Below are 17,285 nucleotides of genomic sequence, written 5' to 3'. Positions count from 1 at the left end.
GTCACTGTTATTTACTCTGCAAGTTTACTTAAGAAAATGCAATAAATTAATTGTTGCACACAAGGTTGGTGATGTAAAGAGCAAAGCCGTACTCAGAAAATTCATAACTCGGCAAAAGTGAAATATAACAGGTAGCATTTACTAAACAACAGAAACTGACAACCTAAAAATGAGAGTATACAATGATTTTTTGAGTCATATGAGTAGTTACACAAACCTCTCAGCCTGTTATATTTCAGTCTCTCAAAGTTCCTGCACAGTGCTGTCCACCCTAAGCTGGTAGGCACACTTAGCTCACCAAGAACAGGTATGGAGCTGCTGTCTTCCTCCTTGTAGAAAACAAACTAAAGACATTTTATTATACCTTGAACTATTGAAGAGGCTTTCAGGAATGTCTAAAATACACTGTGCAATTATATAAGAACTGACATTTAGTGGAGTAGGGATGTTATTCCCATTATTGGGATTTAATGGGTCAAAATATGATTCTACAAAATATGATTCTAAAGTGTCCAGATTTCATGAAGACCCGGACCAATTCAATCCTATTTCCTACTCACCGCTCTGCTTTTAGCTGTGACTCGTTTGCTCACCACTGTTTCTGTAAATTGTCTGTGGTATTCTTGAAAGTCAGGATTGAGTTTTGCAAATGTTAAAAAGAATCATTCCGAAGAAAGGGTTTGACTTTTACATGTAATATGAAAAAAAAAATACCGTCAAAGAGCAGGGCGTGGCTTTTTCACATGGTAAAAGAAAGAATCCATATTTATATCCCATGAAGAAGGGTCAACTATTACATGAGATGGATTATGACACGAGTTTAACCCTTTCATGGCTAAACGCTCACAGCGAGCGTTAGGCGTATTTGCTGGTGGTGCTAAACGCTCACTGCGAACCCCAGCCGCACTCAAATCTCCCGCGTATGAGTGTTCCAACAATATTTCTCACAACACAGCATTGCCAATTGAGTGGGTTCTCCACTAAATTTGGTGGAAAACCATGTCAGCCCAGCGCGGAAAATCTATGGACGAGCAACTGGTGGATGTTGTTGTCCAATAGAGCGACATTTTTGCATAGCTTCACCTATCACATGACTGATATTTTGACCAAATAGTTTTAAATTTAGCAGCTGGCAATGCTGCCCTGCCAGCACCCCATCATCAAGAGATCTTCAGTAGTTGCCTTACGGCTGACCGTTGCACACGTATAAATGTACATCTTCACAGGCAACACCCCCTAAACGGCCTGTACTTTTGCAGGAGAGGCTTACATTACTGAAGCGTATAGATCTTGGCCTCCTCTTTCCAATGGTGTTTTTGTTTTGTAATTGTGATGAATAGTTTTTGAGATACAGAGGTTAAAAGAGCGAGCACTAGCGTCACTTGCTGGTGGTGCTAAAAGTTTGCTGCGAGCGCCAGTTGCACTCACAGCAAAAAACACCCCCTGAACGTGCCTGTACGTTCGCAGGAGAGGCTTACATAACCGAATCTTATAGATCTTGGCCTCCTCTTTCCAATGGTGTTTTTGTTTTGTAGCTGTGATGAATAGTTTTTGAGATACAGCGGTTAAAAGAGATCCCCTTCCCCCGCTGGGGTGCCTGAGCGCGCCTGAGGGGATAGTCTCGTTGCGAGCGCTTAGCAATGAAAGGGTTAACCCTTACAGTCCGGCCAGGTCTGATGCCTGCCGTGCTCATGGTCTGGGCATTTTTGCTCAAACTGATGGGTTTTCCAGGTGAAATTGCATAAAACTACTGAAGCAGCACAATTATGAAGTGTGTCATTGTTTAGTTGAATCCTTCTTCTGCGATTTGCAAAGACAACAGCTTCATATGTGTTGTTTTATCATCCCAGCAAGGTGATAATACAACGTATTTTACGTTCCTGTGCTGCCCTGAATGAGTGACATGTGTTCAAGTGCGTGGGCCCAGCAAGACTGGCACCTCATATCGCATATTCACTACACTGTAGGGATTACATGGTCTAATTGATATTATTGTTATACTTGTTATTATTATTATTATTATTGTTATTATCATCATTCCTGTAATTATTATTATTATTATTATTATTATTATTATTATTATTATTATTACTAGTAGTAGCAGTATTAGCAGAAACACTTTGTTGTAAGGCAGAGTTGCATAAGTAGGCTAAGTGCCTCCCTCTGTCTTGTCACAGTTTATCTTCCCTCCTACCATCAGTCTTTCTTTGCTTTCTTTTCACCTTGTTTATCACATTCCCTTTTACTTTCTTTTTCCCTCAACAACATGACTCAGGTGACCCACCACCCTTATACCTTTTGCTGTCTGACGGGAAACTGAGCCTCATCATGCGGGCTGTATGTTTTCCTTAGAGAGAGAGAGGCATCTGAGAATTCAAAATAGGACAAAAAATAAGCAAGCGTGTTAATCCTGTGATGTTAAATATCAATAAAGCTTCATCTTTCATATTTTGTTGGCCAAGGCCGCTGCTCTCACACAAAGATTGAGATGAGGTCAACCATATTTTTCTGTATAGACACCACACAAGCAGTGATATCTACTCCCATTTAGTGTAGTATATATTTATTATTTATTACAGACTATTGCAAAATGTTAGATTTGCATTCCACTATATGGATATAGATATAATGACAAAGATAATAGAGGTGATGATTAGACCAAAGTTAGAATATGCAGCGGTGGTGTGCTGCCCACACAAAAAAAAGGATGTAAAGAAACTGGAAGCATTCAGAGAATTGCAACAAAAATGGTACTTGAACTCTCAGATCTGCCATATGAAGAAAGATTGGAGTGTGTGAACCTGCCAACTTTGGAACAGAGGAGAGAAAGGGGAGACTTGATTATGTTGTTTAAGTTGATGAGTGGCATGGATAAGGTAGATAGAGAGGACTTGATGGAGAGAGAGCAAAGGAGGGGATTGAGAGGACACTACAAGAAGCTGAGAAAGCGAACACGCTTGAGAGACAAAAAGAAGTACAGCTTTCCTCATAGAAGTGTGGATTTGTGGAACAGTTTGGAGGAGGAAATGGTGGAGGCAAAGAGTGTCCACTAAATGAAAGAAAGATTGGATAAAAGTAGACAAGGAGCCTAGCTCAGGCCCTGTATGCAACAAATAGGTAAATACACACACACACACACACACACACACACGCACATGCAGCTCTATACTGCAGTGGTTAGCATATTCAGTTCACAACTTAAAGGTCTTGGGTTCAATTCCCAGGCAGAGTGGAGACCGATGTGCAGTCTCCTTTAATCTGTGCCCCCTGTCCACCCAGCAATGTGTATCAAGTGTCAGGCAGAGGATGTGTCCCGCCACCTGTGTGTGTGTGTGTGTGTGTGTGTGTGTGTGTGTGTGTGAGGTTTCAGCCTGACCCAAAGATCTCTTATATCTGAACTTCGATTGCAAGTTACATATGGTTAGACCATGGTGAATTACACACTCACACACACGCATGAGACACCACGGGAGTAAGATGCATCGGCACCGAGCTCCCTGACGGCGCCGTTCCAGTGGGGCCTAGTGGTAGTATTTACAAGGGACCTGGGTGATGTTCACTGTGGTTCCTGTCTCCTATTGTAGTGCAGCGACTATGCCTGATAAACGAGCCTCCCATAACCCACTTAGCCAGTGAGGTACCTCTTTGGCTGACTCGGTAAGGAGTGGCTCTCCTGTCACGCTGGTCGCAGGTTCAATCCCAGGCAGCCGGCGAATTCTGCAAGATGACCTGTACAAGATTTGGCAATGGAGTATTGAATGGGAGATGGAATTCAATGTGAAGAAATGTCATGTAATGGAAATGGGAAAGAGTGAATGGAGACGAAAAGGGACATATAAAATGGGAAATGGAGAAATATTAAAGAAAGCTCAAGAAGAGAGAGATCTGGGAGTGACAATACAAGATAATCAACAGCCTGAGAGTCATGTTAATCGGATATTCGGTGATACATATAATATGGTGAGATATAGGATTAGCATTCCACTACATGGATAAGGATATGATGAAAAAGTTAATAACCACTATGATTAGAACAAAACTGGAATATGTGGAGGCAGTGTGGTCTCCCCATAAGAAGAAACTCATAAAAAAACTAGAAAGAATCCAAAGAATGGCAACAAAAATGGTTCCAGAGCTGGAGGGATTGACATATGAAGAAAGATTAAAGGAAATGGACCTACCAACACTAGAACAAAGAAGAGAAAGGGGAGACCTAATACAGATTTATAAATTATTGAACAAAATGAGGAGTTACTACTAAAAGAAGGAATAAACACCAGGAACACAAGAGGACACAGTAAAAAATTGAGGAAAGAAAGATGCTTGAGAGACAAAGAAATATAGCTTCCCGCAAAGAAATATAGAGGTTTGGAACAGACTAAATGAGGATGTAGTATCACACACACACACACACACACACACACGTGGTTGACTGAAGTGTTCATTAGTAAGCCTGTTAATTGGATATAAATATGGTATTGTAAATATGATCGTGCAAATAGAAAAATGAAGCACAATAGTACAATTTTAGGAGTTGTGACGTAGGGATGATTATAGTTAGAAAAAGTATTTTCAACCAAATTCAATAGCAAATAAGTTGTGTTAGTCTAGTTATGCATGAATCTTCTTCCCCTTCCATCTCTGGCTTGTCAGTTCTCCAAAGCACCTAAGCACCCATACAATGTCTGATCTTGTCTTAAGTTTACAAATATTCTGACTTACTAATTTTGATCTATATTTTATCATACCCAGTGCTTTAAATGCTCTGGTTTCACCATATTCACATCTTATTCAATGCTCTGAGTATATCCACTGTTTTCACCCCTTAGATACATTAGTCAAGTATCCTTAGGGACAATAATACTCGGTAGATCCTGTTTGTTACGTATATTTATTTTTCAAAATATTATAGTTTTGAAATATTATTGAAAAATGTCCTATACCCTTATTCTTGCACTTTGCTTCATCCATTTCATTGCACATCTATGTATATACAGTAGACCCTTAATTTGGCAGTCCCCGTTTCTCAGATTTCAGATTTTCCAAACACTGATGGCAATTCACAAGCGATTCACAAGGTGGTGCGCAGAATGTCAGTATTGTATGTTTCCCTGGGCTGTGGGTGTGTGAACTGTGCACCTTGTATTAACATTTTATCCTTTGTTGGTGTGATTTTAACCCATACAGCGTCAAATACGTACGTCGTATGTATATAATGTATTATTTTTTCCCATCACTGGAGTGTTGAGGGTGATTTCTGTGGTGGTGCCCTAGTAGATTGATCCTTTGGGAATACTGACCACCCAATATATTTCATTTATTGCCATAACTGGCAAGCCTGACAGCCATTATTCTGGGTACAATTTTTTTTTCATTTGTGTGGATGTTGGAGGTGGTTTTGGAGACCATGATGTGGAAATTGTGGAGTGGTGGAAGAAGTGAAGCGCCAGACTTTAAAGTGGTTTGGCCACATGGAGCGAATGGAGGAGAGTAAGATGACCAGAAGGGTGTATGTGAGTAAGATAGAGGGAGGGAATGCTAGAGGACGACCTCCAGTGAAATGGAGGGATAGGGTGCAAGAGTACGTTAGGGAGAGGGGGGAAAGATCTTTGAGAAATTTTGAGCAGGCAAGGAGGGAGTGTCTGGATAGAGAAAGTTGGAAGCTTTTCTGCCGTGGCCATCCCCTGGTGGGAGCTCCTAGGAGCAGGCGTCGATGAAATGATGATGATGATGTGGAAATTGAAGTGCTTGGTGGTTGGAAAGTGGTTTGACAGTGTTGTGGGTGAGGTATAGTGCGCATACCGACATCTAGAACCGGCATTTTTTGTACCGGCATTTTTGGTAAGGAGGGGCCACGTATAAACTGTAATTGCGTGAGCGAACACTCTTGTGGGCAACTGTACATTGAGTTGAACTATCAAAAGGCTCAAAATGTGTTACTCTCTAACAATATATATAAGTCTGTGCTAAATATGTCGAGAGAAAACGATTTACTCTGATACGCACATACAATCCAAGAAAGTCTGCAGCAATCAACACGACCATTTCGCTTCCCAAATCGACATAATATGGCCCAAAACACCAACTTCTAGGCAACGGTAAGCTGAAAGATGTTACAATTCTTCATTTTTCATGGTTTTAAGGTGTATTATGCAAAAAAAAAAAAAAAATCGATTTTTCCTCCGACGCTGGGGTGGGAAGGAAATTACAAAATACCAAAACGCTGTACAGGTTAAGTAATTGATGCACCTGGTCATGAGCTTGAGAGGGAACCTTCTATAAAAGTGCATTGTATGATAGGATTGACACTGGACAATTAGCATTTATGTTTCAGTGTGATCACAATAACAAAGAAGAGATGATGACATGCAAACAGTCAGCTTCTTCGTGTAAGCAAGTAAACAAACATGGTGTGTAAGGAGCAGCGCCTGTGGTTGCTGTGACAAAATGTGGCTATTACTCAAGAACACTTTTTACCTCTCGTGGCCATGACTTACCTATGTGCCAGGTCATCTTCATGCAAAAGTTCAGTGGATACACATATGCATCAAACTCTTTACAGAAACAACATTTTCAAGCTAAATGCATCGAACTTTATCGCATCATAGATAGACTCGAGTTTTCCCAAAGAAATACACATTTATAACACAGGGATATAAGGAGACTACAAAAGGTCAGTTGGCCCACATAAGGCAACTCTGAATACTATGAATAAAATTGGCCTATGTCGTTAACCCTTAAAGGACGAGTGACCCGCAGGAGGAAATTTTGTTGAGTTCCGTTAAAGGGCGAGGGTTCCGCGTGTGGACGGGTTTTTTTTTTTTTTTTTTTTTTTTTTCGTGACCTTTGCTATTGTTCTATATCTGAAATACACTGACTAACCACCTTAGGCTTAAATACACACATACAAAGGCCTAAACCCTAAAGGTTCAGTCACAGGGCTAGTTGTAATGGATAGTTTTTTTTTTTTTTTTTTTTTTTCAGAATACAAGGAAATTTGCACATAAGCCAAGTCCTGTACCTCATGTGAACACATAGACCTTAATTGTTTATTTCTATTTGTTATTATTAGTGGTTTCACTATAATTTTCAGTGGTAATATTTTAAGTATCACATATACTTTTACGAAAAATGTTCTTGAAAAACGGCTGTTTTTTGCATTCTCCGGGGTCACCCATTAGATTTTTTTTACACCCTTTAGAGGTTAACAGGATGGGGCCATCCAAGAGTCCCCTCAAGAGAGCCTACCGGTGCTGCAGGAAGCACCTAGAAAAAAAAAAGCATCTAGTCTCCGTTTAAATGATTGAATTGAGTTTGCCTCAACTACGTACCTACTCCATGAAGTGTTATCTCTACAGCTTGTCACAGCAAGCTGACTTATCTTCACGGCTCATTTGTTCTCATATATATATATATATATATATATATATATATATATATATATATATATATATATATATATATATATATATATATATATATATATATTGTGTACTTATGCAGGGAGTAACTGTTTGGTAATTTATTATTGATTACTGAAAAATCTTACCTTGTAATTGATTACGCCCACCACTACTGACCAGGGCGACGAATGTTTACAAATCAAGACCTTCACATTACTTCACCATCTCTTAACTCATTATTGCTCTCAACTCCTTTGACTGGGTTATGTTTATAGCAATCAGTGACTCAATCAGTGGCTAGGTAAATCAAATAGGTGATGAAGATAATGAAAAAAGGGTATACAAGGATATATGGAGACCACACAAGGCCATTTTGCCTACCTGTGGTGGCTCCTGAGTGTGTTCAATACCATCTGTCCTTCTCATCCATAAATCTTAACTCCGTCTGAAACCTTCTCACGGATATCCATTAGCTATATAATATCGGCTTAATTTGCTCCACTCATCCACTACCAGTTTAGTGAGCCAGTTTTTGCTTATCTCCCTCCTGAACTTGAACTCATCCAACTTGTATCCAATGCTTTGAATTATGGCATCTGTTCATTAATCCCTTCCATCCATATCAGTACTTCAATCAGATCACTGTCTCCACACCATCCCCCCAAAAATATTGATACTGAAGTGTGACTTTTAATCCCTTGACTTTTTTGTGTACTGCCTCATTTGCATTTTTTAAAAGAATGAGAAGGCTAGATGCACCCTGAAGCTCAAAACTCCCTGTGAGTAGGACAACAGAGGAAGGTGAATGGTACCATGTGGTTAAGTGTGACGGGGCTTGTGGATGCTGATAAACATTTACCCTCCTCTCATTTAACCTCCCTGCTGGATGTGTTCTTAATGGCATACCATGTTCTGGTGATTTACAGTCACTATTTTCTAGTAATTATTGTTTGGGCTACATTCCAGTTAGGCAAGTGTTGATGTAAGTCTCTTATGTAAATAGGTGTAAAGGTAAGAGGCAGGTGACAAATGGGAAAAGTTGTTTCCTTGATGTTCATTGTTGAAAAAAATGGAGGAAAGTGAAGGAAAATGCCACAACAGAGAGGCATAACGAAAATAGCAGTGGTGAGTAACTTTTGGAACTCACAATTATTGTTATATTATGATGAAATTTGTTTTATGTAGGAGAAAGTTAAAAGCAACTTTGATATATGCTTTCAGTGTCATGTAACATCAGGAAATAACGGAGATAGAGTTAAAAGCTTGCCACTACTAGTTTCCGTATCTTACATAGAGTGAGAATGTTTTTTTTATTTATTTATTTGTTTTTAATTTGATGTGCTGTAACACTGTTTGATATAGAATATTGCATTTGAGAAGCCCAAACTCTCATGTCTTAAGATTAAAAATGCTGCTGCAGTAAATTACATAAAGATATTTAGGCTAGAATGTTGCTGCTGTTGCATAACCTTTAGCATTTTGACAAGTAATGCAGTGTGTGTGTATTGGTGACCAAGGTGAAGACAGCCAGCCTCATGGGGCAGCAAGGTGTGCCAGTCCTGTTCTAGTACATAACCCAAAGTGTCTGTAACTCACAACACAACAGTAGTAAGCTTCAGAGTATGCTGTCAAAAACTGTGATGTGGAAGTACTGGCAGATGTCTATGAAAGCTATATTCAAGCAATATTTTCCCTTTTACCAAATATTCATGGAATAGATAGATGTGCATCTAAAAGTTATTTAGAGTAGGGGAGAAGGTGGTAATATGGACCACTTTTTAATTTCAGGCAGAAACACCGATTTCAAAGGGAAAAATTGCATCAACAACTATCTGTGTATTGGCAAATTTTATCCTCTTAACCCTCTCGTGCACCATAAGTTTCCAATAAGTTTCTGTTCCATTCATCATACATTTCTCAGGCCTGACCGGCCTTTTTTTGCTGCCGCGATATTCTACATTCCTGGACGTATTTTACCCTCACAGATATATCGTACCCCAATAAATGTGGTATCAGTGGCTTCATAAAGACTTGTACTAGAACATGCGCAAATGAAAATAGGAAAGTATATATATATAAGCAATACAAACTTGTTTCAAGTCTCTGTATAGAGTATTGTAGACAATAAATCCGAAGTACCAACTCTTCCCCACTCGCTAGCTCAAAACTTTGTGGGCCAACTTTTTTAGCTGAATATATGTTTCGAAGCGGAATTTAGTGAGGATTCTTATGGTATCCTCAAAATTCTCATATGCCTATTAGTTTCTGAGTTACACCAAGAAAACTATTATTTTCCTTTCCTGTCAGAGAAGGCTAACAAATAAAAATCGCTCAAAGCTCCTCATCTACGCTCCTTAGAAAGGTTGCCATATGTTACCATTAAGAAACTTATCCCAACAAATGACGCTCCCAAATTTGACGCACTTTCACCAAAAACTTAATTTTTAATCAATTTTTTTTAACTTTTATGACGCGTTTCGCGTCATCGTGCACCAGGACATTTTACCCTTTGATGACAAGAAACGCGTCATCGTGCGCGAGAGGGTTAACACTTAAAGTTATAGTGAGAAAAACTAAATCATTCAAATGCTACAATAGAAAAAAGCAAACCATGTGACTCATTGTTTCTATGCTTGTCCTTTGTGAAGGCTTTGTCTACAAAGGAGAACTGCTCTTTAGGAGCTTCCCTCCCATGATGAAATTTTTTATATAGTCCCTCAGATTAGTCCTTCAGGGAACACAGATTTTTTGTTTGCTGGAGAGATAAAAAGACTTTTTACCACTCACACTGATCCTCCAAACAAGGTGCCTTTATGTTATTCCTTATACTTCATTGTGTCAATTCCTCCATTCAAACTTTTTCCCACGTCTTGCCTGAATTGGGAGTTTGAGGTACTATTTAAGATCTTTACTGCCGCTGGTCATCTGAGATATGACACAACTCCCCAGGATCACAATAATTAGCCTAAATGCTTAAAGATGAATTACAGTCTCTAGTTTTTAGTTTGCTGGTTTATTTGCCACTCATGGTGCATTCAGGGCCAGCATGTATCTCTGCCATGGGTGCCAGAGTGTGGTTTGTAGTGGAGACCACTTAGAAAGAAACAATACTAATTGTATGTGACACATTGAACAATGTACATTTTGATCTGTTCTGAGCATTAACTCCTAATGGCCTTGTTCCAGCTGGGCGGTCCAGTCACCCAGACCTCTCAGGAGGGGCAGCTCTTCAGGTCACACTCACGCAGCTGGAAATGGACTTCTATCCTTACCACCTGGCTGCTGGGGACAGGACGCATTGGGTCAAGTAAGTTCCCATTGTAAGATACAGGTAGTTCTCATTATAGAATATATATGAGTGAGATTCCTGAAATGCTTTGGGCCAGGCAGGAGAGCTTCCCTGCCCCAAGGAGGGGGAGAGCTCACCGCTACCAGCAAACGGGGTGATGAAAACACTGCCGGTGATTTATTGCCTGGTTTAGGGAGGAGAGACAACCAAGAGCAACACACTTTCAGATCACAAGGAAGTCTTATATACCCTTTTGCATATTTCCATACTTTTCAAATAGATTTTTACCCAAAGAAGAGCAACTTTCTCATGAAAATTAGACAGTAGTACATGGCCTTTAACCCCTTCACTCTGGCAACGCCGACGTCGGAGTCCGTTGGTGTCACCATATGGAAAGGGTTAGTCCTCTTCTAAACCTCTTAATCCTCTTCCATTTCCTCTTAATTCTCTTCCAAATCTCTTAAGAGGAAATGGAAGAGGAATTTAGAGGAGGATTGAGAGGTTTAGAAGAGGATTAATCCTCTTCCATTTCCTCTTAACCCTTTCCATACTGTGACGCTGACGTCTGTGTCACGTATGAAAAGGGTTAACCCAGTAGCTGCGGAGATCATGTTTCTTAACCCTTTCATTGCTAGGTGCTCGCAACGAGACTATCCCCTCAGGCACGCTCGGGAACCCCAGTGGGGGAAGGGGATCTCTTTTAACCGCTGTATCTCAAAAACTATTCATCACAGTTACAAAACAAAACACCATTGGAAAGAGGAGGCCAAGATCTATAAGATTCGGTTATGTAAGCCTCTCCTGTAAACGTACAGGCACGTTCAGGGGGTGTTTTTTGCTGTGAGTGCGACTGGTGCTCGCAGTGAGCTTTTAACACCACCAGCAAGTGACGCTAGTGCTCGCTCTTTTAACCTCTGTATCTCCAAAACTATTCATCACAGCTAAAAACAAAAAACACCATTGGAAAGAGGAGGTCCAGATCTATAGGAGTCGGTTATGTATGCCTCTCTTGCGAACGTACATGCACGTTCAGGGAGTGTTGAATGTTAACACTTACGTCGGTGCGTGCGTGATGATCAGCCATATTGAGGGAACTGCGGACATTTTTTCTTCAGATTCTGGCAAGGGAGCATTGTCAACTGCAATATTTACAACTATTTGGTCAAAGAATCAGTCGGTGATATGTGAAGCTATGCAAAAATGTCGCTCTATTTGGCAAGAACATCCACCAGTTACTCGTCCGTAGATTTGCCGCGCTGGGCTGATATGATTTTTCACCAAATTTAGTGAAGAATCCACTTAATTGGCAATCCTGTGTTGTGAGAATTAGTGTTGGAACACTCTCATACGCGGGAGATTTGAGTGCAGGTGGAGGTCGCAGCGGGCGTTTAGCGCCACCAGCAGATACGCCTAACGCCTGCTGCAAGCGTTTAGCAATGAAAGGGTTAAAGTCCCCTCTAAGCGAATTAATGAGAAAAAATCATCACTCACGCAAATCATTATATAATATATATAATGCATTTGTGATCAGTCTATGCATCCTCTATTTTGGGGGCATTGTGTCAAGGCAAAAATTTGCCCCGTCGCTGGTACGCAGTAAAGCCACAAATTTGGTCCGTCGCTGCTACCGGGTTAATAATTATGTTGCTTCCTCTATTCAAATTGGTAATTTTTTCCCATAATTTTTTTAATATATTTATTATATCAATATATTAGAGTTTTGGGGGCATTTTTTTCAGATACTCTGTAGATTGTGGGCCAGCAGTGTGGGCTCATGCTGCCTTAGCACAGTTCAAGACACTCCTCACAGACACCCTCAACTCCAGCCGCTCCTCACACACCCCCTTGGCCCGTGCACCGCCCCACACTCGCCATGACACTCCTCATCAGGTATTTTGTGTTCAACATAACCAAAGTATCTTGCCACAGCAGGACTTGAATGTCAGAGAATAGCACCACTCATGATACAAATCAGTCATACTAGCTATAATGTAAAACCTGGCTTACCTAGATTGACACCCAAGGTTGCACAGTTTTGTCCTATGATGTCACTGGAAGGCATGTACCGGGTGGTGCTTCACCTAATATGATGCACTGTAGAGTGTGATTCTTCCTGTCTCCCCCAGGGCTCCAGTGGCCGGCCTGCAGCAACACCTCCTGGTGAAGGGGCAGCCCAGAGTAGTCCCTTCAAGGGAGTGGTGGCAAACCAGCTGAGGAAGCTTATGTCCTCTTGCTGTGTTTTGCGGGTGAATGATTTCTGTGTTTATCGAGTCTCTACATCCAAAAGAAAGCAGACACCTAAGGAATTTGTCTCAGGTAACTGGAAGTTTGTAATTGTGTTTTCTTTGCTTTTCTTACCTTTCTTAAACCTTTGTGCTATATTGAAAGGCAGCTTGTAATAATGAATTTGCTTGCACAGTTGAGTAAATGGAGTAGGTTAGGCTTTTGTGTTATAATGTTATTTTAGCATGGGCAACATGTATCCCTGATTGAAATAAATTCCTCATTGCTAATTCTTAAGATATCGATGTATATTGATAACTCTTTGCATAATACAGCATTGTTTTGCTAACTGTCCCTGAACTGTAACAGGTCTGCATTTTTAGTACATGTACACTGTGTCGTGTCTGTTATGTATGGGGACAGGTAATTTCAAGGAACATGTAAAACTGACTAAGATGCGTCAGTGTGGGGAGTAGTTCACAAAATGCTTCAGCTCCAGACTGGAGGAGACATTCTGGGGCGTGAGAGGTGGAAGGGGAAGTAAGATTAGTCGTAAGGATATACCATTACCAGCATATTAGTCTTTTTTTATGGTTCCTACACTGCCTGTCTCTTTGTCTCTGTGTTTTCTAACTTAAACATCTCTTGCTTCCCAACTGCGTGAAGCTGGACACAACAAAAAGCAACGGAAGAAGACAGGTGATCACATTTATTTGTAGCTTCTTGGCTGTGGCCGTAATACCCTCATCCTCCTCTTTTTCTGCATAATAATGAAGTTTTTCCTTCTGCCTTTGCTTCCTTCTCATAAATTTGCTTCTTAGGTATAGATATTTTGCATGTTTGCCAGTACTTACTATGCTGCTGGAGGTGATGTTATTGGTAGCTATCTTAGATTTGTATAGAAAGCATGCATTTTTCACACCCATCCTTCCTGGCCAAAACTATGTAATTTTTGGTTGGTGAGTAGACAAAAAGTATTGCTCAGGTACAGGCTTTCCATTAGATTGGAATTGCTGTTTATTTCACAATGTATCAGAATTTATGTTCAGTAAACCTTGCTGCTAAAATATGATGGTTGATGCTGGCAGTATTTGTTTCACAGACATTGTAGTTGCCAGTGTTTTGGAAGCTCGTCGGCCTTGAAAATGTTATTGTTGGTCGTAAGTCTTGGTGTTCTTCCTAATAAACACCATCAGGTGTTTGGTACTTGTGAATGTACAAGTTTTTAGCCATGGATTAAGATTTAAGATAAGTGATGATTTCCTCCAATTTCCAATGTATTATGTTGCATAAATGTATGTTTTCAATCCTTTTACATTATACAGCAATGCTTTGGAGATCAAATATTGCTATACACCAGTTACCTCCAAAAGGCTGTGCCAGGCATACCAACCTTTCAGCAGACATTTATAGAAATTATAACATGCTTTACTCATTCTCTTCTAGGTACAATCATTTCCTTCAAACTCTCCATTTATGGACGCTATTCATACATTGCATTCTTCAGTAAGCTTACCATTTAAGGTGGACCAATATTTTTTTATTTCATTTATCAGGTGATTAATGCTTATGTGTCACTGAACATGCCAGGTGGAGAGTGTGCAGTGAACAGACAGCCGTTGCTTAACTTTGTGCCTCTAAACACGTAACAAGGTCGCAGGGAAGCATTGGATACTTTAATTGTTTTCTTTGGTGATGGGGACATGTAAATAAACTAAATGTAATGCTTACTTTGAACACTATTTCTGGGCAACATGGTAAAAATGGGTACTTAGTATTATTGATAATGATAATAATAATGGTAATAATGTTTATAAGAACAAAATTATGAATAATGATCAGAACATTTGTAGTAATGAGTGAAGTAATGGTAGATAATCAGTCATGATAATAATAATGAAGAATATTAATGTTGAAGGAAACACCTTTGCTGAGAAATATTACTTAATACATGTGCAGCATACATAGATATGCTCACATTACATCACTGACTTGTAGTAAGAAGGTATTTTTCACTGTGTTTGCGTATTTAGCGTTTGACAGTAACTTGTGAGGAAGCACTGAGGAGAAATGTTTCACTTTGCAGGAGACCGAGGCAAGTTCAAGCTGCCCACACAGACGGCCAGCCTCCACCTGGAGTTTACTGTCTACTATTATCCAGCAGCGTCAGATTTTCCAGGTTTGTCCTTGCTTATTACACTTTAAAGGTAAAGATGTACATTTACAAATTTTGAAACCTGCTCATGAATTGCTCTGATGTTTGCTTCCTCTAGGAACTTCCCTTGGAGAGGTGGCCATGGCAGAAGGTTAATGATATGATTAAAATATTCATGAAATCATTATTCACCCATATTGTATATTGTTTATTTATAGTACAGTCAAACCTCGGTTTACGAGTGTTTTGATTTACGAGAAGAAAAATCACACAAAAAATGCCTTGATTTGTGAGCAGTGACGATAAACGAGCATCCTGGGTTTTTTTTTTTTTTTTTTTTTTTTCCGCCACCCCCCCTAGGTAGGGACATGGGCTATATGGAGGCTGTCAGGGTCAAGCGCATACGTCCCTTCGAGGAGGGACCACAAACACTTGCTGATAGATGACTATCGGCTTACGTCAGCCTAGCCGACCAAGTTGATCTTTCGACGAAGACTGGCGTGTCTCTTTGTACAAGTCGAAGACGTTAGCGTGGGTTAACTTTGTTCGCTGCAAGACGAGAGTGCTCAGAGCAAAAAACAATGGGAATAGAGCCTCAGTTAAGTCTGCCACCTTGATGTAAAACAAATAAGGAATGCAACATCCCATCCTGCAATACAGAACAAATACATATTTTAAGGAACTGATGGCAACCCTAAAAGTTCTCTGGCCTGCCATGACTGACAGCCGCTGCCCGCTGCTAATGAAGGCAAGAGGAAGGGGGGAGAGACGTTACGACACGTAGTTTACAGGTATTTCAGAATAACCCTTGACGAACATAATTTTATGAACTAGTTTCGTGGTTTACCAAAAAATGCGCTCACTACATTTTTAAAATACTGAATTTTATCTGCTTAACCATCCAGGCAGCCAAATACGGAACAAGTGGCATTCTGTATTTTAAGGAAAGGGTGGCAAGTTTGCAACCGTAAGGCATCATTTGGCGATATATGGCCTTCTTGAACGACCCCCCATGATTGAGACTGTTTTTCATCTTCTTCCCGTAATCCACCAGAGCGCTCTATCTTGTCCATATGATTTGATGAACCAACACTATTTCTCATTTCATCACCCATCAAGGACAACACACGTCAATTTAGTCACAGTTACGGGATCTACAGTTCATTAAGAGTATTTGAGTAGCTACTTAGCGTCATTGCATGCGACAAAGTTTCTTAAAATCTCCTTTTTCTCTACAAAATATTGACAAATGGCATCATTTCAATTTCTTGTTTCTAACGATTATGATGTTTTCATACCGGGAAGTTCTTACTTATCATACAGTGATGCATTAAAATGGTCTGTGGTGCAACAGTAACACAACAGTAACCTTGTGAACTCTATGTCCACCCCCACCTGGCAGGGTTACCCATAGGAAGCTCAGGAAATGATCATCGCCATAAGCCTATGGAGGTGCGGCCAGCAAAACAGTGGCCGTACCCAGCCCCGCCGTGGCTTACGCAGGACCCCTGATTCTTGCCAAGAATTGGGGGAACTCTTTAAAATCTGACACACCAGAACAAGAAACGCAAGAATTTTGCAAGATTTAGGGTTAATTATTGCTCAGTTTAGGGTAATTTTTGAGCGCCAGATGCCAGATGAGAGCTCTAGTCTCAGTCCGCATTGTAAACTTGTAGAAATAGCATGCATGTGCTCGTGTCATGTTTTTAGCATTACAGTGTTAGTTCTTTGTGCTTTAACAATGTCCCCCTGAAAGATGGTTAAAAGGGATGGTGCTGCAAAGAAGAAAATAGGAATGCTGGATACTATGCTTTCAACAGGAACAGGGGGCGAGCCTCGTCATCTTGTATGCCCTCCTGGACATGACTGACTCCCGTTCACCCTCCATCTCAGATGATACATTGGGTTAGCTTCACTTTGGTGGTCGAATCTAGTTCTGGTGCTTCGAGAATAGGGAAACTGCGGCTGCTAAACCCCGGTGCGAAGCCTACCCCTCGAGCGTAGCTAGCGGTTGCAGGAGTCTCCGTAACAATTGACACATTGATTTGTGTTTCATATTATTTAGCATCGCTGTTTGTTGGTAAAATTACTTTAATTCTGTAAAAAATAACATGTAAAATGATTTTTATATAAATATTTTTTTGAGATGGGACACATTAATGGGATTTACATTAATTTCAGTGGGGAAATTCGTTTTGGCTTACGAGTGTTTTGG

General features: G+C 40.2%; 1 protein-coding gene across 1 annotated transcript in view; it reads left to right on the top strand.

Annotated features, from left to right (window-relative positions):
* Positions 1–17,285, top strand: part of LOC126991803 (UHRF1-binding protein 1-like) — a 55,829-nt gene that overhangs the window by 10,916 nt on the left and 27,628 nt on the right. Inside the window, exons 8-12 of the mRNA XM_050850476.1 lie at positions 10,590–10,710; positions 12,432–12,582; positions 12,819–13,008; positions 13,582–13,614; positions 15,002–15,094. Of these exons, the coding sequence (XP_050706433.1) occupies positions 10,590–10,710; positions 12,432–12,582; positions 12,819–13,008; positions 13,582–13,614; positions 15,002–15,094 (588 nt within the window). The remainder of the gene's footprint in view (positions 1–10,589; positions 10,711–12,431; positions 12,583–12,818; positions 13,009–13,581; positions 13,615–15,001; positions 15,095–17,285) is intronic.

The sequence above is a fragment of the Eriocheir sinensis genome, unplaced genomic scaffold (genome assembly GCF_024679095.1).
Source record: "Eriocheir sinensis breed Jianghai 21 unplaced genomic scaffold, ASM2467909v1 Scaffold342, whole genome shotgun sequence".
NCBI lineage: Eukaryota > Metazoa > Arthropoda > Malacostraca > Decapoda > Varunidae > Eriocheir > Eriocheir sinensis.
The sequence above is the reverse complement of the archived record's forward strand: the minus strand, read 5'-3'. Positions and strand labels throughout refer to the sequence as shown.